Source organism: Solanum stenotomum, chromosome 5 (genome assembly GCF_019186545.1).
Source record: "Solanum stenotomum isolate F172 chromosome 5, ASM1918654v1, whole genome shotgun sequence".
NCBI classification, from domain to species: domain Eukaryota; kingdom Viridiplantae; phylum Streptophyta; class Magnoliopsida; order Solanales; family Solanaceae; genus Solanum; species Solanum stenotomum.
Window position 1 is genome coordinate 62,123,610 of NC_064286.1, and position 23,376 is coordinate 62,146,985.

A 23,376-nucleotide genomic window follows, 5' to 3' on the forward strand; every position below is an offset into this window, starting at 1 on the left:
TTTGCTACACAACTAATTTCTATATTCTTTTAACTTGTTTCACTTAAAAGAATACAAATTCTAGGAAGAACCTCTTTGTAACGGAAGTAATAAGAGAGTAATTTCAATAATTTGACTTTTTAAGAAATGAAATATGACAACTAATTTGGAACGCAGATAAAGAAGTTTTGTTCTGTTTTTTCTTTTACTAAATAAATTTTGTTAATTAGTGTTCCTAGATGAACTTAATTTTATGATGGGTAGATGGAAATAGTTGGTAGACGAGTCAATTAAATCTAACCAAAAAACAACTGGCCTTTTTCGTTTTTTTCTTCTTCATAGTTTTCCAAAATGACAAATGGTACTTTACACGTGTTGAAAGAAGATATAATAATTTGAACAATAATTAAGTGTTTGGTTAGAAAATATTTTTCGATTTTATCATATTTGATTAGTCAAAATATTTAATACTTATATATATATTTTTTTAAATTAGGAAATTGAGTCGATCCCCACCAACCCACACAATATCTCCAGCCTTGTCATAGAGTCTTTGTTTATATTAAATATAAATAATTTTAGGATGATATTTTTGTGATTACATAACAAACACTACAAAAGAAAAAGAAATTTACTTATTTTTCTTTCAAATATTTTCCTTCATATTGAAACACAATTGTAATGCTAATCGTATTATCAAAATTATAGTACACGAGATAAGTACCTTTTCATTCTTAATTAAATACTTTTTAATTCAAATATGAAAATAAAATTATCTTGATAAAAACCATTTCCTTTTTAAAGTGTTATTTTTCGATTTAAATTATTTGTTAACTTTACTAAGATATTTCACTTATATGTTGTTACAAATAGTATCTTTTATTTGCATTTTAGTCTTACATTTTAGGTGTTGATTAATAGCGCTAAGATTTATAAACCTGATGACATGCTTTAAATACTTCTATTTTTCTTTAAAAATTTGTGTCTAATCAAATATATATCACTACATAAAATAGAAAAATATCAAATATTCCACACTAATAATATTATTGTTATTATTTTTAACAAATAAAGGATATTGATATTTAGTGGGCATTTGGCCATAAAAATCAAATGTTTTTGTCACTTTAATTGAATTTTCTAAAGTTGAAGTTGTGTTAATCTATACTTTGTGCATTATTTACAATTTGAATGTATTTTTTTTAAAATATGATTTATATTACCAAATTCTAAAAATTAGCAAAATCACCTGATCTTATTAATTTACTTTGAAACATACACGAGTAATATCTCAAAATCAACAACCACATAATATTATTACAAGTATATTTTCAATTTACTTGGATTTCTTAAAGTTAGAGCCGTGTTTAGTTATAATTTTTATAAATAATATTTATTTATAAATATACTTTTCTGAAAATATAAAGGGGAACTTTCGCGAATAGCCACTATAATAAACTTAATTATGTTTCATAACTATAGTTTGCATATTTACAGGCTGTAGATACGGTTTAAGCTGCCTCATTTGTATAACTCGCGGGTATGTATAATTCGCAGCTTTGTATAATTCACGGGTACATTTGTATAATTCAGTTGTTTTTGTATAAACTCAAAATAACGAATTTATACAATTACAAAAATTTAAACTATAAACAGTTAAACAAATTATATTATATAAAATTACATTATACAAAAGTTATACAAATTATATTATACAAATTCTGAATTATACAAACGTGCGAATTATACAAAACTAAAAGGTTGAGCCACGTAATTACAGCTAAAAGTAGGTCACAAATTGTAATTATGATAAACTATAGTTATGTTAACTAATTAACTAGTATATGTTTATTTATATGCGTAATTTTTCCATTTTATGATTTAAATAATTCAAAATTTTCATGATCAAAGTTAAATTTCAAATAAGGGAAAAAAAATAATTCAACAAAAAAGTGAAAAAAATTCATGATCAAACGAGTTTTAATTAAAATCTTGGAAAGGATCACTATTCACTCCAAACATGCTTTATACATGACAAATATGTTATTGTGTGTCTATTGAACTTCTCTCTTACTGCGCAAATTCGCAGAAACTCTGACCACAGTCACTATAAATAACTCTTACTGGCCACCAGAAAAGCGTCCATTCATTTCAAATTTCTACATTTTCCGATGGAATTCGAAACGCACGCGCCGTCATGTTTTGATCTGAGCTCCCAGTCTCCGATTAACTCCTTGTTAGACACGAATTTCGCTAATGGCCGGGAATGTCAGTGGCCTGTTTCCACTGGAGATGTAATTCCGGCGGATACGCCAACGAAACATCATGCGAAAGCGGCAATGACAGTTCAGAAGGTTTACCGGAGTTACCGTACCCGGCGTATGTTAGCGGATTCTGCTTTGGTTGCTGAAGAGCTCTGGTTTGTTGTTATCTCTTTAATTAGGAATTTTAGTAGTGTTATGAAATTGTTGTTAATGTTTTTATTTTGCGATGATTTTGAAGGTGGCAAGCCTTAGATTATGCTCGATTGAATCACAGTACGATTTCTTTCTTCAATGTTCCTCAACCGGAGACGGCGGTTTCACGGTGGAATCGCATCACTTTAAATGCTTCCAAGGTAGCCTCACAATTTTAATTTCTATTAGGAGTATATAAATTGCTAAATTTCAAGGATTCAGGCGCCGTGCTACAATTTTTTGCGTCAACCTAAACAGTTGAGTTTTTTTCCATTAAGTATATATTTACTAATCCCTTACTCCCAATTTATGTGAGAGTTACTTTTGAAATTTGTGGTTCAAAACACTATCATTTGTGGGACGATGAACCATTTTATCTAAGGTAAAGGAGAAGTTTTAAAGTTTAATTTATTTTTAATCATAGTGGTTAATGAAGTGGTTGACAACCATGCGCTCCAGGGGTAGAGCTACGGTTGTGTGGTGTAAATTACACTATAATATTTTGAACACCTTTAAAATCAATGTAGACAAGTAGCACAGTGACAAGGTATGCTCAAAACTTACCAGGCGCCCAGGTTTAGATCCATGTAGAGTAACTTTTTACATGGCACACAAGAAGTGGGAGGGATGACGCAGACACCACAGTAAAAAAAAAATCATAAAACCATAATAACTTTTTTGAGACAGATTAAAAAGTAAAGTGTGTCACGTAGATTGGTTCAAGGGTAGTAAAATTTACTCTCATTTTTAGAACAAAAAAAGAAAAGGTGTGCAGTAATGGCCTACACTTAACATGGAACAACCTCTACTTTATGTTATCTCATCTTATCTATAAGAGACAATAACTATCATTAGGCCATCGAATGATTGAAATGTAAGTTTGGATTTATTAATTGGAATATTGGGTGAGTCACTAAACAGTCATGACCCAATCTACAGTTCATGACACCCAAAAATACCAAAGAGGGGTCTTTTTTATACAGAATGGAGTGGTTAAAATTACAGAAAAAGAAATATGCACAACAAGCCAAATTCAGAAAGAGAAAGGAAATGTTTTTAAAAATAAATTAATAGTGAGAAAGTGATGCACACCAAATCAAATAAAAAAGATATTCCTTCTCTTTATAGATAAAAATATAAAATTTGTGATCAGTGTAGCGAGAAGAATACTAGCATGTAAAAAGTTGATTGTGACAAACAACAACTCCTCAGTTCCAAACAAGTCTGGGTCGACTACATGTATCCCACTTTCATTTAAGCTAATTTTGTCGCCTCATGTAAAAAGCTAATCAACTTTTTTCTTTTATTTTGACGATTTTCTTAGCTCAAGTTAATTAAAATTTTTGAAGGTTAATTATGTATTCGTTTTGGCCAGGTTGGTAAGGGATTGTCAAGAGATGGAAAGGCCCAGAAACTAGCTTTTCAGCATTGGATTGAGGCAGTGAGTCACTTCCCACTGCTGCTTTATTTGAATGTACCCCATTAACATTTAAGTTCATTGGTGTTTGTATTTTTCTGACCTTAGTTTTGTGGTAACTGTAGATTGACCCACGCCACCGTTATGGGCATAACTTGCACATGTACTATAAAGAATGGTGTAAAACTGATGCTGGTCAGCCATTTTTCTTTTGGTAAGAAAGTTGAATGCTGGAATTGGTACATGACAAAATTTGTATGGTATATATTGAGGTGGTAAATAATGGGGGATGGAAGCTCTATCCCATCATTTTTGGGTTGAAACCACATTTTTGTGTGTATTTTTACTGCTTCTGGTTTTTCCTGGCTTTGCTTTTTAGGAACTGTTGCAAATTTTTGTTTTTTCCTTAATGGTGGAATTCATGACTAGTGACGATCATTACAAAGGGCGATGTGCTAATTCTTGGAGAAAAATATCAATATATTGTTTATGTTGCTTTCCCTTTATACTTGTTGAATAAGGTTCTAGAAAGAATTACAAATGAGAAACGCTCCAGAAAATGTTATATAGTCCTACAAAAACAAGTAATATTAAAATATTAGTGGAACAGTTTGTTTGATTTGCATTCACGTCAATAAGATATAATCTACATAAATGCAAATGTATTTTGACATTAGTGGTTATTCCATGTTTTTACAGTTCTAATATGTACAGGAAGTTGATGCATCAATTTACTGCATGGGCGGTTGACTAATCTTGTGTTACTTTAGTATGAAGTCTAGAACATTGCGCATTGTTGGGTTCTGTTTTCATTTGACTGCAGTTTTTGTACAATATGGATAATGCAACATGGTTTATGCAGTTACTTGTAAGAAATAGTCGGCAGTAACTTATTTTCTGGAACATGTGCCAGGTTGGATCTTGGAGATGGCAAAAAGGTTGAGCTCAAAGAATGTCCGAGATCTAAGCTTCAGAAACAAAGTATCAAGTATCTTGGACCTGTATGTGCTGACTCTTTTGTTGCTTATTACAATGCAAATCACAATGTTTAGCATCAGTATACAAATGGCTTCTCATATCTATGTGCTGATGTTGGCTTGTCTTTACTGATAGTCTCATACATATGATTTGCTCTATCGTATAACATGTAATATTAATTATACTTCTATTGCATGTTTTCATATGTACATAATTCTACATAATTTCCTTAGTCACATTGATTGATATCGCCTTGCAACTCCTAATTGCTCTGTTATCTTTCTGTTATCAGCAAGAGAGAGAACATTATGAATATGTAGTGGCCGAAGGGAAAATACTTCATAGCCTAACTGGAAATCATCTTGATACAACCAATGGGTTGCCCGGGGCAAAATGGATTTTTGTAATGAGCACCTCAAAGAGACTCTATGCTGGCGAGGTGAGTGGTAAAAGTTACTACATAAATGCTTTTATGATGATTATCCTGCAAATTGTTTTTCCTCTGTTAACGTGAAAGGTTTGTTATTCTATTACCTTTCAGAAGAAGAAAGGAATATTTCATCATTCCAGCTTTCTTGCTGGTGGGGCTACTTTAGCTGCTGGAAGACTAGTGGTAAAAGATGGGATACTTAAGGTAAATATCTGTTACATCGTTTTACTATCTTTAGATTGTATATGTCTGACTTCGAAACTATGTCGATCTAAATGCAGGAGTCATTTCTTCTCAGCTTTATGAAACACTAGTTATGTCTATGGATTCGAAAAACACTTTCTACTCCGCATTAATATACTTGAATTGTTCAATGACATACCACCTTCTGCAGAATTTCTTAATTTGCATATAGAGAATTAGACGCTCTATGAAGAGAAAATTGCCATCCCTTTTGTTTTGATATCTGTTCTCAAGCCTATTGTTCTGACGTTATTTTTGCAAATGAAAGGTAAGAAAGAGAGCGTATAATTCCCACCTGAATCATAAGCGTGTAGCTTGAAACCTCAGTCTCTGCTCTCCGTGTTTAGGTTGCACACTGCTGTGCTCTGACATTTTATTTTTTTCCAGTCTATTTCAGCATATAGTGGGCATTATCGGCCAACTGATGATAGCCTCGACAGCTTCTTATCATTTCTGAAGGAAAATGGAGTCAACCTGGAAGAGACTGAGGTTAGTGATTTCTGAGTCTTTTGTACTTCCTGATTACTTTCTAACTGTTATAGTCTACTCTGCATATGATTTAACTTATAAATGGTTGTGATTAGTTATCCCATTCTGAATTGAGTTAATACTCGTCATTTTTATCTATTATCAGATAAAAAAGCCAAGAGATGATGATGAGAGCTATGAAGAGGGAAATTCATCTGAGAGTCGCTCTGTGTCTGATCTTTCAACTATATCAGAATCCCTTCAAGTTGATTTACAGAAGGAGGAGGAAAAAGACTTCTCCTCAAAATTAATGATAAGTCCACAAGCTGAAAAGGCAAGTAACTATAAGAGAACACTCTCGGGTGGTCTTGAGAGCCCGAGAGCTGAGGTGCCAAAAACTGCAATACTGCAAAGGATTAATTCAAAGAAGTTATCAAAGTCATATCAACTGGGTCATCAACTCTCCCTGGCATGGTCAACTGGTGCAGGTCCAAGAATTGGATGCATTAACGACTACCCGGTTGAACTAAGGGAGCAGGCCTTAGAACTGACACACCTCTCACCAAGACCTCGTTCTGCATCAACTCCTAGGCCGATTGGTGCAATGGTGATGTAATGCACTTCTGAAAAGCCTTGCTCATTTTCAATCTTTTCTGCAAACAAGCTGTAGTGTGTGCAAAGTAGTAGTTACTTCATTTTGGTCTTCTGTTTTCCAAACTGTTGTTAGTTTACCTTTTTAGTAGCAAGAATGTAATAGGACCCGTTGTTCTCATTGTTAGGATTTAGTAGTAAGAATGTAACATGTGCAAGTTAAAATTGGAATGCTGCCATATCCATGTTGAGAAAGAGGGTAATAAGAAGGGTATATATTTCCATGTCTATCGAATCTGTCAAATTTCTCAGATATCAAAAACATAAATTGTCATGTTACAACTATGTTGCGTTGTGGATGTCAAATTTAAGTACACTTATAACTTCATTCTAGATGTTGTTTAGTTGAGTTACTTGTAAGTTGTCTGCTTGCTTGAGCTACAAAACAACTTGCGAGTAGCTCAAGCAAGCAGACAAATAAAAAGCTTACAAGTAGTTTTTTTGAAGCTTAAGGGTAGCTCAATTAGACAACTAGTAACTAGCTTTCGGAAAAGTCTTGCAAGAGCTTCTCAAACTTACCATCAAACCTAACAAGTAGCTTAGACAGATAACTCTCAAGTACCATTTCAAAAAGCCTTGTAGCTACTTCTCAAGAAGCCTCACAATAGCTATCTTTTTCTATTATAAATTGAAAGTTAAATCAATTCATTTCGTGTATTAATAAGTTTATAATAAAAAAGACATTTCTTAGACAAACTAAAAAATGATATTTTGGAACAGAAAAAAGTAGAAAATCGGTGATTTTCTTAATATATACTTATTTGGATGACTCAAAACCGTAAAAAGCTGAATCTCAATGTACCTGGACAACAAAGTCATTTGATATCTCAAACTCATCGCCACACCTTTTGTAATATTTTTTTAAACTTAATGTTCGAAGTTCGTATGAGAGCTTTATTAGAAATAATGTTCTCAATAAATAAAATTTTATACGCAAAACTCGAACACGAGATTTTTATTAAGAATGGAGCAATTTCGTTATTGAGCAAAAAATCAAATTCAAAATGTCATCTCTGCAGGAAACATCTGTCATGTCCAGATACAGAGCTTTTCGATTCGTGTCCCAGTGATCTGGCGGACACGTGTCACTTCCTCATCCCTCCCCTTTCCTTTTTTCCCCTCTTTTTAAGCTCTCTGCTTTCTCCTCTTCCCTCAACACTCTCTCTTCTTCGATTCTACCTCATGAACAACGATTTTACATGCCAAACGACGCCGTCATGCACGGCGGACGATAAATTTTCCGGCGAACTGGTGGAATGCGAGTGGGAAGCAGCGGAGGCGTTAACTTGTTTGTCTGATCCAGTGGCTCGAGATCATACCGCCGGTGAAATTGAACTCTCCGTAGACGCCGCCGCCGCCGATGCTCGTATTACTGTATGTGTATTTCTGATTGTATTCAATTTTGATTTATAAAACTGACACACTTTTTCTTACTGATACTAACAGTACATAATTTAAAAAGCATTGTGCCAATTAGTTTGCTTCACCGTTCGTGTTCATCAGTTCAGGTACGAGCTCTGGACATCTGTAACTATGGCTTCAATACAATCATATTAACGTGTGTTTGGTACGAAGAAAAATATTTTCCGCCAAGTAAATTTATTGAATTTGTTTACTTATTTTATGATATTTGGTAGATACATAGAGAATATTGTTGTCTCAAAAATATTTTTATAATAGTCTACGAAAAAGGGTAAAAAATGCAAACAATTCGAAATTGAACAAAAATGTCTCAGTTAATAGTTTTGTTCTAAAACTATCCTTCTGGCAATAGTTTGATTAAAAATGTCCAAATTGTTACTACTAAACTATTAGAAAAATGCCTTTTTCCAAATAAAGATAATTGTTTCATTTCTTGTTAAGTGTCAATTCTTTTTCTAATAATAATTTTTTTGATTATCAAATGTTTATCCTATATTAAGAAATACAACTATTGTCTATTTTATTAAAAAAACATTATGTTATCAAAATGAAATTAACGATGGAATTACTATAATCTTATTTATATATACCTTATATTTCTCCTTTTGTCCAAATATAAATGAGTTCGTTTGACTTGACACGTATTTAAATAAAGGAAGAAATACTTTTGAAATTTGTGGTTTAAGTTATTGCTACTAAGTATAGAAATATATCAATTTTTTTTGAAGGACGGAATAAAAAGGAAAGTAAGTCATAAAGTGAGACAGTGAGACCATAGGAGTATTAGTCAAGAAGATACATGTAATTATCCAATATTAATTGATGAAATGAGATTTGATTGGATCAAACTATTGACGACAAGGGTATTTTTAAATCAAATTATTAATTGGGGTGCATTGTTGTTCAATTTGGTATAGTTCAAAGGAGGCTATGGATGGGGTTGACCTGAGAACCGAGATGAGATGATTAATATAAAATTCTACTTGTGAAAGTTATTTCTTTGATCTATGCAGAAAATATTTTCCTCCGTACCAAACACACCAGTGTGATCCCCTTATGGGATGAGTAGAGTTAATTGAGTTGAGAATTGTCAAGAGAGGGGAAAAGAGGAACATGAGACTACTCTCAATGGGTGTTGTCACTTCATTTTCTCTAGGAAATGGACTCAATTCTTCAGCATTGAGATAAGGTTGAGATTTGAGATGTAACATCTATAATGATTAGTTTCTTTACCATTTTAGTTTTTTAAGGGCATACATTGTGAATTGTTTTATATATTAGTTTAAGATATGACAGTCCGAGCTGAACTACTCTATTGCGGGTTTTCTCGGAATGTCTAGGAGGCACAGGTTAGTTTCCTCATTTGGTTTTTGATATGGACTTAGTTTAGCTGTTGCTTTTCATTTTGGAGGTTTTAACTTTCATTTACATATCTTCGTGTGTGCATCTTTTGGCGTAACTGATTATTCCTTACCTCAGGACCAAATTGGTTATTGGGCAGTATTGCAAGTATTTGTAACAGGTGCCCCTGAAGCCATTTCCGTCTTAGTAGATATGTTTTCTTTTGCATTTTGTTCCCGATCTTTTGATAGAATTCCCCGATCCTCTCTTGTTTATATAGGAGCAAGGAATAGCCATAAAGTTTGAAGATGAGCAAGAAGTAGCTATTCAGACTAGATATGAATCTGATCTCAAAACAAGTCTTGTATGTGATTTAAATTACCCACCGCCAGTTACCAGAAGAACATCGCGGCAGGAATTGACTGAGGTGCTAAAGATTTACAGTCTCTTATACTTATTTCTTAGATGTTTCAACTTTTTTTAAAAAAAAAACTGAAAGCATGTTTTCTCAGGCAGAGAAGGAAGAACGAAGGATGCGCCGTGTATTAGCTAACAGAGAATCTGCCAAGCGGACAATTCATCGTAGACAGGTATGCTCGACCGCTTACAAATTCTGCATACACCACTCCTACATGAGGGCACAAACTTAACTGAGGGTGCTATGAGATTTTTATATTTTATCTCATCAACAAATTTAAATTGTTAGAGTGAACAAACTTTTATTTACTTAATTATATTCTCAATTCCCTTCATGTGCATACGAGTCGGCTGTTTACTTTACCATGCAAGAAGGAAATTTATGTGTTGGATGATTTACCTACCAGGTTTACAGTTGACCGTTTTCTTGTAAAACAAGGTTATGCCTACACTTGCTGAATGACTTCATTACGAACTAAATGAAGCCGTTTCACCAACGGAGTTTGTGCTGGTGCTTTGAGAACTCTCCCTAGAGAACATAACATAACATGTTTTCTTTTAACATGATAATAGTTTGGAACAATGCACTTAATTTAGAGTGACCAGGCAACCGTTGTGTCCACAGACGTCCCAATAAAATATGTTTACATGATTAGTGTGTCTTCCTGCGGCAGTTGGGACTTGCAGTTCTACCTTTACCGCTCGTCTTCCAACCAAAATCATCTGCCTAACAAGAATGAGAATTGACAAAGTCCTTATGGTTCAATGATTCTTTATAGGATTTTCAAATTCCCCGGACTTCTACGTTTCTTGTTACCGATAGAGAACTTAATTAAATTGAGGCCAACAGACTGTACCATGTCAAAATCTGATAGTTTTTCCTTAAAAGGCAATGCGAGAGGAAATGAGAAGAAAAGCAGCAGATCTAGCACTGGAGAATGAAAATTTGAAGAAGGTATGTGTGATATCTTTGCTCATATATTTGTGCTATCTCTGCTGTTTTTCTGCTGAGTGTCATTTTTGACGAATAGATTAAAGAACTTGCTGCTGCGGAATACATATCGTTGAAGAACAAAAACAATAACTTGAGAATGCAGGTAACTTAGTTTAATTGGAGATTATCGACTTTGCGTTACATGTTTTTACATGAACAAATTATATATGCGAAAAATGACTTGATTCTGCAGATAGCTAAAAATGTTAAGACTGAAGTAGAGGAAACAGATGATGATTCCAAGTCCACTCTTGTGGAAACTCTTTACTTCAACTACATCCACAACTTCTCTGTATAACCAAGTGCCTCTCGTTCTGTCTACCGTCCTTCCGTGTTTTGACGGTCTCATATTACAAAGTGGTACCCAAAGTATAGAGGAGTCCGCGATGATGAACAATGCATCAGGGACTCCTCTATATATAGTTTCCGTTCCTTGGCAGATGCAATTCCATGCCCAAAGTTATCCACTTCATTCATGGACGACATCATATCCTAACGATCAACACAAGACTTCTTTAGTTCATGAATGTAGTACTTCAACTTCGAAAACAACGATCAACATGGAAAATCACCTACTCGCAACTCCTCCGAAAGTTGAAACAGAAACTCCTGATTCAATAGATACTTTACCTATAGACTTCCTTCACTGCAACACCAGCAGGGATTTTCGACTAGATGAAGTCGGACAACTATCAGGATTTCGTTCTACTTCAAGTCCTTTCGTACTACCACCAGTTATTGCTAGACAAAATGAGATCATTCAACAACATATATATACTCCTGATTTCAAAGTTACTTATTCTGATGTTGGGCATGTAGCAGGTGCCTCTACAGAAATGCATCAAGAACATGTTACATGTTCTAACAACGCGTCTGCAGAGGCTCGTAGGAAGTGGAAGGCGCTTATGAAATGAAAAGCCAAACGTTGCTATCAATTTGATTTGTATGCCTATCATGCTGAAGACATTGAGATTAGAACCAAAAGGAAAGAGTGACTTTTAGAATTTTGAGTTTGGTATCAACAAGATGCACGGGATCGTCGATAGATATGTATAACTTACTACGTATACGGAATGAACCGTGCTCAAGTACTTCTTTTCAAGTTGTGATGGTTAATTTTATAACATGATTTTGTTAGACTTTAATTGGTCTGATTCTATATTTTTTCGTTGTCTAATGAGAGAAGGTTTTCAAATGAAATTTTTATCTTTTCGTTGTGTAATGAGAGAAGGTTTTCGGATGAATTTTTTTGTTTTTGTTGTTAAATTTCTTTTTGATTAATCAATGTGTGATATTTTGAATGTTCGTTATTTCTGAAATTCAAATGATCTTTGGATGGATTATATCATTCTTTTAGTTAAAATTTATTACTATACATTCCAAAAGTATTAGTGGTCTCATAAACTCCAAGGTAGTGTTACTGCTAATGTACAGAACACATTATCTTAATCTCATATTATAACTTTTGTATCGTACGTGGTTCTTGCATTAATTAACGGGGCATAAATCATAATGTCTCTTTTTTTTATTATAAAAAAAACTTTGAATCATGATTCATGCATTATCTTGTTGCTAGATCAAATGATTTTTAAATCGAAATATTATATCTTATCCAGTGAACAAGTCTATTCACGGGGAGATTATTTGGTTGAATCTAATAGTATTGAATATGATAGAATAATAATATTGATATTGACTTGCATTAGTTATGTTGAGATTACTTTTTATGGAGTATCTAATTTGGTGTATTAAAAATAATAGAATTATTGCATAATTTTTTTAAAGCATATTTATTTATAAAAATATTTTCTACAAATATGGAAAGGATGTCAAATGCGATGGAAATGATGTGGTTTTTTTAAGGGTTAGTTGTATTTTAATTAACCATGCTATAAATCTGCATTAAATCTACTTGCATTGCTATCATGATTTTCCTTGTTTTAGTTATACATAGCTTAATATCAAATAAAAATGATCGCTTGGTAGGATGATTAGAAAAGAATAATGTATGCATTAGCTTTTTTGGTATTATTTTATGTATAACTAAAATACATGGGAAATTATAATTAGCAATGTAAGAGATTTTAATGTATGCATTAGCTTGGTTGAAGACACAATTGTTTTTCAAAATCTTTTCGACATCCTTTCTTTTGTGTTTGTGGAAGATATATTTAGTTTTTTTAAAAGTTATATCATGCATGTTATTTTTAATAGATCAAATCAGACACCACATAAAAATAATGTTAGCATATAACTAATATAATAGCATCACTAACATATTATATTTGTTGTTGTTTATCCTTTTTGGTGTCCGATGTACTTTCTAGAGATGTAATTTTTTTCTATTTAGTAATTTCGGTCCATTTTCATATTAGTGGTAAGTGGTTCTCAATAAAATTAGTGGCTTATAAAATTTAATTTTAATCAAAACTTTTAAATATATATATACATACATATTTAATGGATTTAACTTCACATAGTAATATTAATGTATTATTATTTATAAAAGTAAGAGATAATTCTAGTAACTTAGAATTTAGTCATTTATGTGCAGTACATTATTTTGGATATTATTGTAAAAATTTCATTTATCAATATGAAAATTTGAGTTGTTTAATTTAAAGTTATAAAATATTTCTAGTAATATATATATATAAATAAAAAATTTATGTACCTTTCTTACCATCTTCAATATTGTTTCAAGTTAAACTGAAATTATAGAAGTTATTATTAAATTTCTTTTGAGCCTCAAAATATTAGAGGCATAACGTAAACGCTTTACTAGCCTAATTCAATTTCCGGGAGCTGCAATTTTTGGAATTTGGTTATATCATTTAAAAAATAATAATTTTAGTCAGATTAAACTTTAAAACTCACCAAATATTTGACCAAACAGAAAAGCAGTCGCATTTGACAAACTTAACAAAGTTACAATTGCTCCAAAATATATTACATACTTGCTCCCATGAGAACCCATTTTTGTCATTCTCCAACTTATTCTATCAAAAACATATAATCAAATGGGAAAGAACTGTTAAAAAGAGATCATATAATTAATAGAATATAATATAATGTCCTTATAAACTGTTAATATGTACCTTCAGTGGCTCAGTTGGTTCGAGTTGGCACTTCCATAAAATTTCAAGTTCGAAATCTTTTGCTTGCGACAATAAGAGGTTGACCTTTTGGGTTTCTGGATCGAGCTCGTCGCATAGAGTTTGTCGTGTGTTTTTACTCTTTTGTGTGATTTGTGAGCTAGAGCGAGTTTTGCAATCCCAACAACACAACATCAATGGTTTTGAACCTGAAAGACTACTATAGCTAGAGCGAGTTTTACAAGTTCAACTATATTTACTATTTTCAAATCGAACAATACAAATATATACATATGAAATATTTTTTTGGTTGCGTATATAATCAATTAATCACAATCATTCTAAATCCACATTTACAACTTATAGACTTATCTCTCACACTAAAACTAATAAGCCACCGTTGAAATAGACCGAAAGGTCAAGAGAGAACCAAGGGGTGTGGTGATATGGCTGAGCTAATTCGACGTGAAATCTCCTTAGCAAAAAAAGAGCATTTCTAATATAATTGACTACAAACAGTACAACTACTAAACTTCAAAAAGAATTAAATGTCCAACATTACTCCAACCTCGAATAAAAATGAATAAATTAAAGGAAAAAATATAGAAGTATCATCCGAACGTTAATTAAGGCTTATTAAACATTTTCTAGTCTTTCCATGCACATGTACAAGTTTTTTCCTAAATTAGCCGACTCACCGTTCAGCTACTAATTATAGGAATATGTTATCATTGTCCACTCAAAGCGATTTCATAATCATAAAGAAGTTGATCATCTTTTTTTTCGGAAAACAACTTCAGTATCCAACCCGAACCCATCAACGGTTCGAGTACGAACCAACTCAGACCGCTTAAAAAGTTTCTTCAACGGTTCAACACTATACAAATCATTCGCCGAATACTTATCCCCTCGTCTAGATAACGACACGTGTAACACACAAACCCCGCCGGACTTCAACGTCCGTTCAATCTCCGATACAAATTTCACCGGAAAAAGTGCGTGATCAAACACATTAGAGAATTCCAGATCAAATGTCCGATCATCGAACGGCTGATTATGAAAATCGCCCTTCATCACCAATGGCGGGTACGGTACCAGATCCATTCCGATTGAATCCGAAACTCCGATTCGTTTCAATGCTTCCACTTCCTGACCCATTCGAGCGCCAATACAGAGTACCTTCGATGTATCTGAGAGTAAATTTTCATTTTTAAGATCGGTGAAGAGTTTTGAGAAAACTTGAATTTTTCGATCCCAATCTCGAGTCATCCAAATTTTTCGGAGTTTGGGGTTGAGAGTTTTGTTTAGCTGTTTTTGTATGTAGGTATCGTAGGTGGTGTATCCGGATCGGATTTTGAGATTTGAATCGGAATATGACGTGGTGGTGGTGACGGAGGAGGACGATGAATTCCAATTAGAGAGAAAAAGGAGGATTGGTATTGTTATGAGAACGACGAAAAATATATATTTTGATGATACGCTAATTTCTTTCATCTTTTATGATTAATGATCACTTTCAAATTCAGAAAAACTCCGGAATTAATAAGAACGAGCAATCCTAAGTCAAATAAATAAAGGTATATACATCCATGCAGAGAGTCAATGAAATCTATTAGTAATTCTAAAAAATGGAATTAAATGCGTTGATAGAAGAATTTTTACATTGAAACTTCAAGAGAAAAAAGAATGAAGTGAAGGATAAATATATATACATATGTAATGAATACTATATCAAATGAATAACGAAAACATTAATCCGTAGATTTGGTGTGAATCAATTCGAAGTTGAATTTTTTTTTGAATATTCATTGATCAGATCATTACGTTCGAGAATAAAGATAGAGTCGGCTACAAAAATTATGGAAAAATGAAAAAGCCATGTATATGGTATACTGTTTGAACCTTTCCTCTGATCGCTCGCAGGAAAAAATTAGTGGCCTAAGTCAAATTTAACAAATGACCTTACAAATACAATAATAATCTAGTTTTTTTTTTTTTTAAGTTACATACTATATGATTTAGTTTAGTATTCTTAAAAGACATAAAACTTTTAAATTCATCTATAATATTAAAGCCAAGTCGCACTTTCAATTTTAATTTTTTTAAAAATAACTTCTTATAGTTAAACTAACCCAAATATTATTATTTTTAGTAATATTACTGAACTTTCTTTTGTGCACTTATAATGTTTTGGAATAAAAAACAGTTGGGAACTCTAATTGATTATTACTCCTTCTGTTTCATGAGTCATGAATCGTCACATAAATTAGCTAGGATAGAAGAATTATCCATTTCTATGTTCGATTCTTCATGAAATATCTTTCGACCATTTAGGAAGTTACAACAATAACATATACTCAAAGTTTTTTTTTTTTAATCTTTGAATGTAACTTTTTATCAACATTATAGTACATTTCTTTTCTCTCGAAAGAAAGTGAAAATATATGACAAATTTACAATATGCTTAGGACTAATAAATAAGACAAACATATATCATGTTTTATTTGCAAAGAAAGACATTGATCATGAAAAATATCTTTAAGTGTAGGGCAGATTATGAAAGTTGAGTGAGTGATTATTGGATTCTTTTTAAAGAAGGTACATATTGAAATCAAATAAAATGACAAGAAATATATTTTGTTTTTATTCCATTTGATTTATTATATTATTGTCTATTTCAACTTTATTCACATGCTAAATTAAAATGAAGATCTTATATGCTATAATGCACATATTATTATATGCCTATTTATGAATGTGCCGACATGTCCTTGTGCGTGTTTCATCGTTTGTTTGATAGAAGGTCTATTGAAAATAATTTTTTTATTTTATTAAGATAAAAATAAAATTTATGTGCACTTTACTTTCCTTAAATTCTACTTGTGAAATTATACATTACTAATATTTTATCTAAATATATAGTTATAATTGTCTTACTACGTTCTCTACCTTCACTCATATTGTATGGTCATTGTGTTAATAACCCTTCAAATAAGGTGCCAACTAAATAACGACAAGTAAATATATAAAATTATTTTTTCTTCAACAAAAAATAATAATGTTGAAGAAAAAATAATAATGTAAAGTTATATGTATAGTGGTTGTGTGACCTTGGTGCAATATAAAAATTGAATCAATCTTATTCATTAAATAAATAAATTAAAACATATAATAAGTCATATATGTCCCTATTGGTAAAATCCAATCAACAATAAATTCCAATATTATCAAACGTTATAATTAAGCATATAATTTAACGTCCATAAAAAATGTCATTTGTCCGTCATGGAAGCGTCACATTGCACAAATGATAAATTGTGAGCAAGTGAGTCTTCAGGTCAAGGAATTCAGATCAGATAAACTTTTTTTGACGAAAAATTATGTTATTTATATATAATTAATTTTTTGTTTTTATATATATACCGTCCATTGAACATCTTCAATTTCTTGATATCTTTACTAAAATCCTGCCCCCATTCGGAATTGTCTCATCATGACGCTGAAATCTCTCTTTCATATCTTGACTAATTACCAAAAGAAGAAACTTGTAATTAAATAAAAGCTACTTGTACAATAAATAATTAGCACATAGTACATGTTATAGTGCTGTAATGTACTTAAAAATGTCTGTGATATGACACCAACTTCTTTAATTAAATAAAATATAATTAATTTTAACCATCAAAACAAAGAAGTAAAAAAAAAATTAATAAAAAAAAAAGAAATAATGCACGCCTTGACAAGTAAGTTTCCACCTAACAATCTCAACTGTCCTAACTTCTACCTATCTTCACTTGGAGTAATTTTTAAACAACATCATGAGTTGCGGTGGAATTAGAGTTTTAATTACGAGTATAATAAAATAATGTAGAAATTTTGACTAAAAAATTTATTTAGATTAGAGCTAATGAACAAAAGTATATCTGATGTATTTCGATTTTTTTGAGTTTCATAACTATTATAATTATCTATATGTGTGAGTTTTTATCTAAACTGTTATCAATTTGTTTTATCGAAACTCATTTCAATTATTAGTTGTTTATTTTTTCTATCTAAATTATCAGCATGATAAGAAAAGTGAACAATTGATAATTGAGATGTGCTTTTCGATAATTATTTGATGATAGTTCAGATTGAAAATTAACGCACATACCTAATAATTAGATATGAAACTCAAAAAAAAAAAACTTTAGATATGTTTTTTTTGCCCTTTCACTCTTTATATTAAAAAAAATTACTTACTATATCTATAAATAATTTATTTAAAATCCATAAATTCTGAATTCACATTAATATAAAAAGTTGCTGAGGTAAGGGGTCTTTCTTCTTTATTTGAAAGGGAAGGTAAAGAGAGCAGGACCGACACTTTTGAAAATGAAAAATAGTTCGTTTGATTTGAGGTATAAAATAATAATTTTAAGATAAAATATAAGATTATTTTATTTTGTGTTTGGTTGGAGATATTATATAATTATATTTTTAAATTATTTATTCTGTAATTTATAATTTAATAATGGATAAATAATTCCATATATTATAAAATAACTTATCACCAAATAACTTATCTTAAATAATTAATTCCAAAATAACTAGTTCCCAACCAAACTAACCCTAAAAATTATTTCACATATCTTTGTTGAATTATCTTTTATATACGTGGACTTGAAGAATACTTTAATTAGTATATGATTCTACAAACATGCTAATAAATATTATTGGCAGATAAACTAAAATAACCAATTGAATTCACGTGTTTATTAGTAGTTAATATACAATAAATTATAAATATAAACTAATTATACATATATTGTATATAAATTACACATATACTATATATTCACCTGTTTTAAATCTAAATTGTTGGGTGAACGACTATTTTATTCTTTTTTCATTTTTTAAAAATATTTCTGCTCGAATAATCGTCTTCCAATAATCTCTTAATCAAATGATAATTGATAAGCAACACTAACTGCTATTAACGCTATAAGATAATCAACACCTAAGTGTATAACAATAATACATATTTAGTAAAATTTCATAAGTTCATTATAAAAAATAAAAGATATGTAGATTTTATTCCCATCTTATAAAATAAAATTAAATGATTAATTCGAAGGATAAAATTAAATAGAGAACTTGATTGTTTCAGATTTTCAAATTGCATTTGTGATCTTCACCCAACGAATTGAAAGGGAAATAGATACTAAAAGTTGTGGAGAAAAAGAGAAGTTAAAAAGATTAAAAGACTAGCTAGATGTAAGTACGATTCATCCTAGTATAAAATTTTTAGATGAAATAATATATCAAAAGACTAGCTAGATGCAAGTACGATCATATATTTCAACATAATAATATAGGAGATAGAAATTCTGAATTAGTATATATATCGCCCCACTTATAATTAATCAAAATTATTTTTCACGTCTTTAACTTATGAAAAAAGATTAGACTCGCACTAAAGGGGCATATTGAAAACATACAATTAAGTACATAAAATTATGATTATTCTAATAACTTAAATTTCTAGATAAAATAATCATACACCTCACATCATTCACTGGAAAAAAAAAAAGTACAATATATTTTTTGAACCCTCTAGGAAGCCCAACATCACTATGCCCTCCAAGTGTGTATTTGGTAAATCTTTCCGATGTAATAACTTGCAAAATATATAAAAAATATGATTTATATACTAGATAAAATTAGTTCGGGAGAATTTTAAAATACGTATTAGAGAGTGCTCCGATGATAGTAAAGATAGAGATAATTTCGACGATTAGAAAAAGAAAAAAAAAGTTAATGTTCAATGAGCTTGAGATAACTGCCTTACGAGAGAAAGAGACGTCGAATATAATTTTCCTTTAATTCCAATCCCCTGATTACACCATAGCACACCAATTTCTTGTCCTTTTCTAACAAGGATGATGGACGACACTGACATGAATTCAATAAAAAAAAAGTACGAGCTCTCATTGAGAAGGTTATGGTGAGGAAAATTTATCCCAATTCTCACATGCGGAAACCACACAGCCAACCATTACAATTATAATAAATAGTACACTGAACTCATAATTTTATAAATATATAATAGACTCATTATTTTAAATATAATAAATTAAACTTGTAAAATTCAAATTCTGAACCAGCTTTATTCATAAGGATACCACTTTTTACCTAGATTATATCTATCTAATGAAATTAAACTCTATACTTTAAAACTTATACTTATGAAATTGATATATTTGGTTTATACGGCGCCGCTCTAGGAATGCTAATTAGATAAATATTGTAGCACTTTCAATTAAATAAATTAAAATTCATTTTTCCCCCCTTTTAGCTATACCAACGTGTACTAATTATTTAGGATCATGGCACGTGTACAATGTACGCAGGAGCAGAGTTAGAAGTCCAGAACTAATAATTTTATTCAAATGGTATATTTTATATAAATAAATTTATTAAAAATGTACACTTAATAAACGTAAAACTTAATTATTAATAATTGAAATCATCGTTATAATTATTAAAATTCTAGTCTTGCCTCTTTTTTTTTCATCCATATTTAGTGTCTGATGCATATATTAAGACTCTAATTAAATTTAAATTACTAATACATAACTCATTACGAAAATAGCACTCCTAACATGATTTTTCTCTTTATTTACAATCTTATATTGCCTAAATAAATTCTCCTTTCTGCCTAATAGTCATAACTTTCGATATGAGGAGTTTTAATATTTGGTGTTTAACACATGCAAAATAACATACAAAGATGATCACGTTTAATATTTTGAGCTTGAACTTTTAGGTAGAACTAATGATCACAAAATTTTGAATTTTAATTTATTCCATGTTCGGTTGGAGATATTAATTTAATCCAATACTATTAGTTTTATACCAAAATTTTGGTATAACTAATCCCATATTTAATATGAGATTGATTATTCAGGTTATAATCATGATTATTAATCCTAGAATTATAATTTGAAATTATTCTTATTTGAACCAAACAACCCTAAACGACTTTCACACGAGGCACAAATTGAGGAAGTAGAGAGGAAGTAGAACATATAGTAGTAATTCCTTGCCAAATAATAATAATAATAATAATATTTACAATAGTTCAACAAGCAATACGTATATATATACAACTTCTACGACATATCAAGAAACAAATTACATATATAACATCTTCTTCATAGCTAAAACATATATAATTTGAAAAAAATACCACTTAGCTAGAAAACAAATATTTTGAATATGCCATAACATAACAAAATTTTTGCCTTTAGCTAAAAGAGGGAAAAACTTCTTACTTGATATCTTGAAATGAGTTCCATCCTCCATGATTAGGGTTTCTTGAATATGCTATACCACATATAGTTAAGTTACTACTTTAGCTAGAGCGAGTTCTGCAGGTTCAACAGAACTTACCACTTTTGACTAGAACAATATATACACATATGGAGTACTTTTTTGATCCATATTTTCAACTTATGGACTTATTTCTCGCACTGAAACCAATAAGCCACCGTTGAAAGAGGCAGTAAGGCCAGGAGAGAATTGAGGGGTGTGGTGATATGGTTGAGCTAATTCGACGTGAAATCTCCTTAGTAAAGAGAGAGCCACACTTTTAAGCTCAACAAGTGCCATTTCTTTACCCAAACACACCCTAAGTCCAGCTTGAAATACTGGATACTTGAATGGATTTTCTTGGACAAAAACCCCATCTTTCAACCATCTTTGAGGCTTGAACTCCAAAGCATCACAACCCCATAATTCTTCCATTCTTCCCATAGCATAAGGATGATATGTAACCCTTGTTCCCTTTTTCACAAAAGTCCCATCAGGTAAATAATCATCTTCTAAACAAAATTTTGAATCAAATTGTATAGGAGGGTAAAGTCTCATACTTTCATAAACACATGCTTGTAGATAATGAAGCTCACTCATTTGTTCACAACTTGTGAGATCTTCATTCGTACCTAGAACTCGATTAGCTTCTTCTCTAATGGCTTTAGTGACTTCTGGATGGTTTCCAATCACATAAAAGAAACTTGTTAACGCGGATGCTATAGTGTCTCTACCGGCTAGTAGAAAGCTTATGACAATATCTCTCAAATAAGTTTCATCACTTATCGATCCCATGAATCTTGAAAGAAGATCCCTATGATTTGAAAAACCTAATTTTCTCTTTTGCCTTATAACTTCTTGTGCTAGAATATTGATCACTTTTATTGCTTCCCTCAACTCTTTTTCACTCCCTATGTTGAAAAATCTCTTGATTTTCCAAACAATAGGTGATGTTGTCATAGCTCTTTTAGCTGATAATTTTGATGCTAGGTCAAAGGAAAGAGCAAATTGTGAGATAGGTAGTGAAGATTCTAAACATTTAGGGTCTAATCCAAAAGAGAATCTACAAATACAATCAAATGAAAATCTTCTAAAAACATCTTGAATATCAAGAAGTACCCCACTTTGTTTATATTCATCTAAAAGTGGAATAAGCCTTTTGTCAATCTCATTTTTCACCACTTCAAATGCATATGATCTTATAGAGACTTTTCCAAGTTCAAGACTTGATATTCTTTTTTGAAATCTCCATAAATCCCCATCAACATTAAATATTCCCCTACCAAGAAAATCACCCAAGATAGTAGAGAACGTTTTCCCTTTTGGATAATTGTCAAATCTTGTTTTGAGCATATACTCAATATTTTGAGGATTTGAAGTAATGATACTGCCAAGAACATGTATGTGTATTGTTCTTGTTGGTGATTTTTTTAGAAGATGTGTGTACCAATCACACAAATTGATGAACTGTGAAGACCAACTTGTTGTGATGTAAGCATGGCAAATTTCACAATTGCACCAAAGTTTTACCCTCACTATATAAAAGATAAGAGAAAATAGAGAAATTGTGATGAAGATAAGAATAGAATAGACATGAAAAGACTTCAACCACCAAAAAACATCAAGATGATCCATATTTTGGGAAAAAAGGATGAATTCTTTTTTTGGGATAAAGATAAAATAGATGGAAAGGATAGAATTATAGAACACAAATGGGAGATGAAGGAATAAGGAGAGATAAATTGAACCAAATTGTTTAATATTTCAATATTATAATTAGAATATACGTTCACACTTACTCTCTTACTATAATAATAATGCTAAGAAAAGGACACATTATATAATACTCAGTTTATTCTATAGTTTTTCCACTAACTATACTATTAAAGATTTTTTTAAATAAAGGAACCCAAACTGCTATTTTTTGAGTGTGCACAAGGTAAATTAATTTACTTTAATTTATTAATGGCCACGCAAATCACGAAGTAAAGATAAATCATATTAGACAAACCTCGTGCGACAAACTCAACCGAGAAAACATATTGAAAGTTTCGAATATGAGATTACCTGCTCAATGAACTCGACCATCCTTACTATTAAAAAAAAGTAAATTTACACAAATACCATAGTGT

General features: G+C 31.0%; 3 protein-coding genes and 1 pseudogene across 3 annotated transcripts; 2 read left to right on the top strand and 2 right to left on the bottom strand.

Moving 5' to 3' along the window:
* The first annotated feature begins 2,030 nt into the window (after positions 1 to 2,030).
* On the top strand, positions 2,031 to 6,850 carry LOC125865653 (IQ domain-containing protein IQM3-like). Its single transcript, XM_049545857.1, has 9 exons — positions 2,031 to 2,398; positions 2,482 to 2,596; positions 3,811 to 3,876; positions 3,978 to 4,066; positions 4,766 to 4,853; positions 5,123 to 5,269; positions 5,372 to 5,464; positions 5,891 to 5,992; positions 6,138 to 6,850. The coding sequence occupies exons 1-9, from the start codon at positions 2,151 to 2,153 to the stop codon at positions 6,585 to 6,587; spliced, it is 1,398 nt and encodes a 465-aa protein (XP_049401814.1). The 5' UTR covers positions 2,031 to 2,150; the 3' UTR covers positions 6,588 to 6,850.
* Positions 6,851 to 9,665: 2,815 nt separating this feature from the next.
* On the top strand, positions 9,666 to 11,934 carry LOC125864231 (uncharacterized; annotated as a pseudogene).
* A 2,728-nt stretch (positions 11,935 to 14,662) lies between these two features.
* Positions 14,663 to 15,385, bottom strand: LOC125865782 (uncharacterized). The gene has a single exon (XM_049546028.1). The coding sequence runs from the start codon at positions 15,383 to 15,385 to the stop codon at positions 14,663 to 14,665; it is 723 nt and encodes a 240-aa protein (XP_049401985.1).
* Positions 15,386 to 21,011: 5,626 nt separating this feature from the next.
* LOC125866291 (cytochrome P450 94C1-like) lies at positions 21,012 to 23,016 on the bottom strand. The gene has a single exon (XM_049546628.1). It carries the CDS (start codon positions 22,877 to 22,879, stop codon positions 21,386 to 21,388), a length of 1,494 nt encoding a protein of 497 aa, XP_049402585.1. The 5' UTR covers positions 22,880 to 23,016; the 3' UTR covers positions 21,012 to 21,385.
* Positions 23,017 to 23,376: the final 360 nt, after the last annotated feature.

Bases quoted from the DNA above. Each gene is read 5' to 3' on its own strand.
- LOC125865782 (XM_049546028.1), bottom strand. From the start codon at position 15,385: ATGAAAGAAATTAGCGTATCATCAAAATATATATTTTTCGTCGTTCTC.
- LOC125866291 (XM_049546628.1), bottom strand. From the start codon at position 22,879: ATGGATCATCTTGATGTTTTTTGGTGGTTGAAGTCTTTTCATGTCTAT.
- LOC125865653 (XM_049545857.1), top strand. From the start codon at position 2,151: ATGGAATTCGAAACGCACGCGCCGTCATGTTTTGATCTGAGCTCCCAG. The intron at 5,270-5,371 runs GTGAGTGGTAAA...ATTACCTTTCAG, and splicing joins AGAGACTCTATGCTGGCGAG to AAGAAGAAAGGAATATTTCA. The intron at 5,465-5,890 runs GTAAATATCTGT...ATTTTTTTCCAG, and splicing joins TAAAAGATGGGATACTTAAG to TCTATTTCAGCATATAGTGG.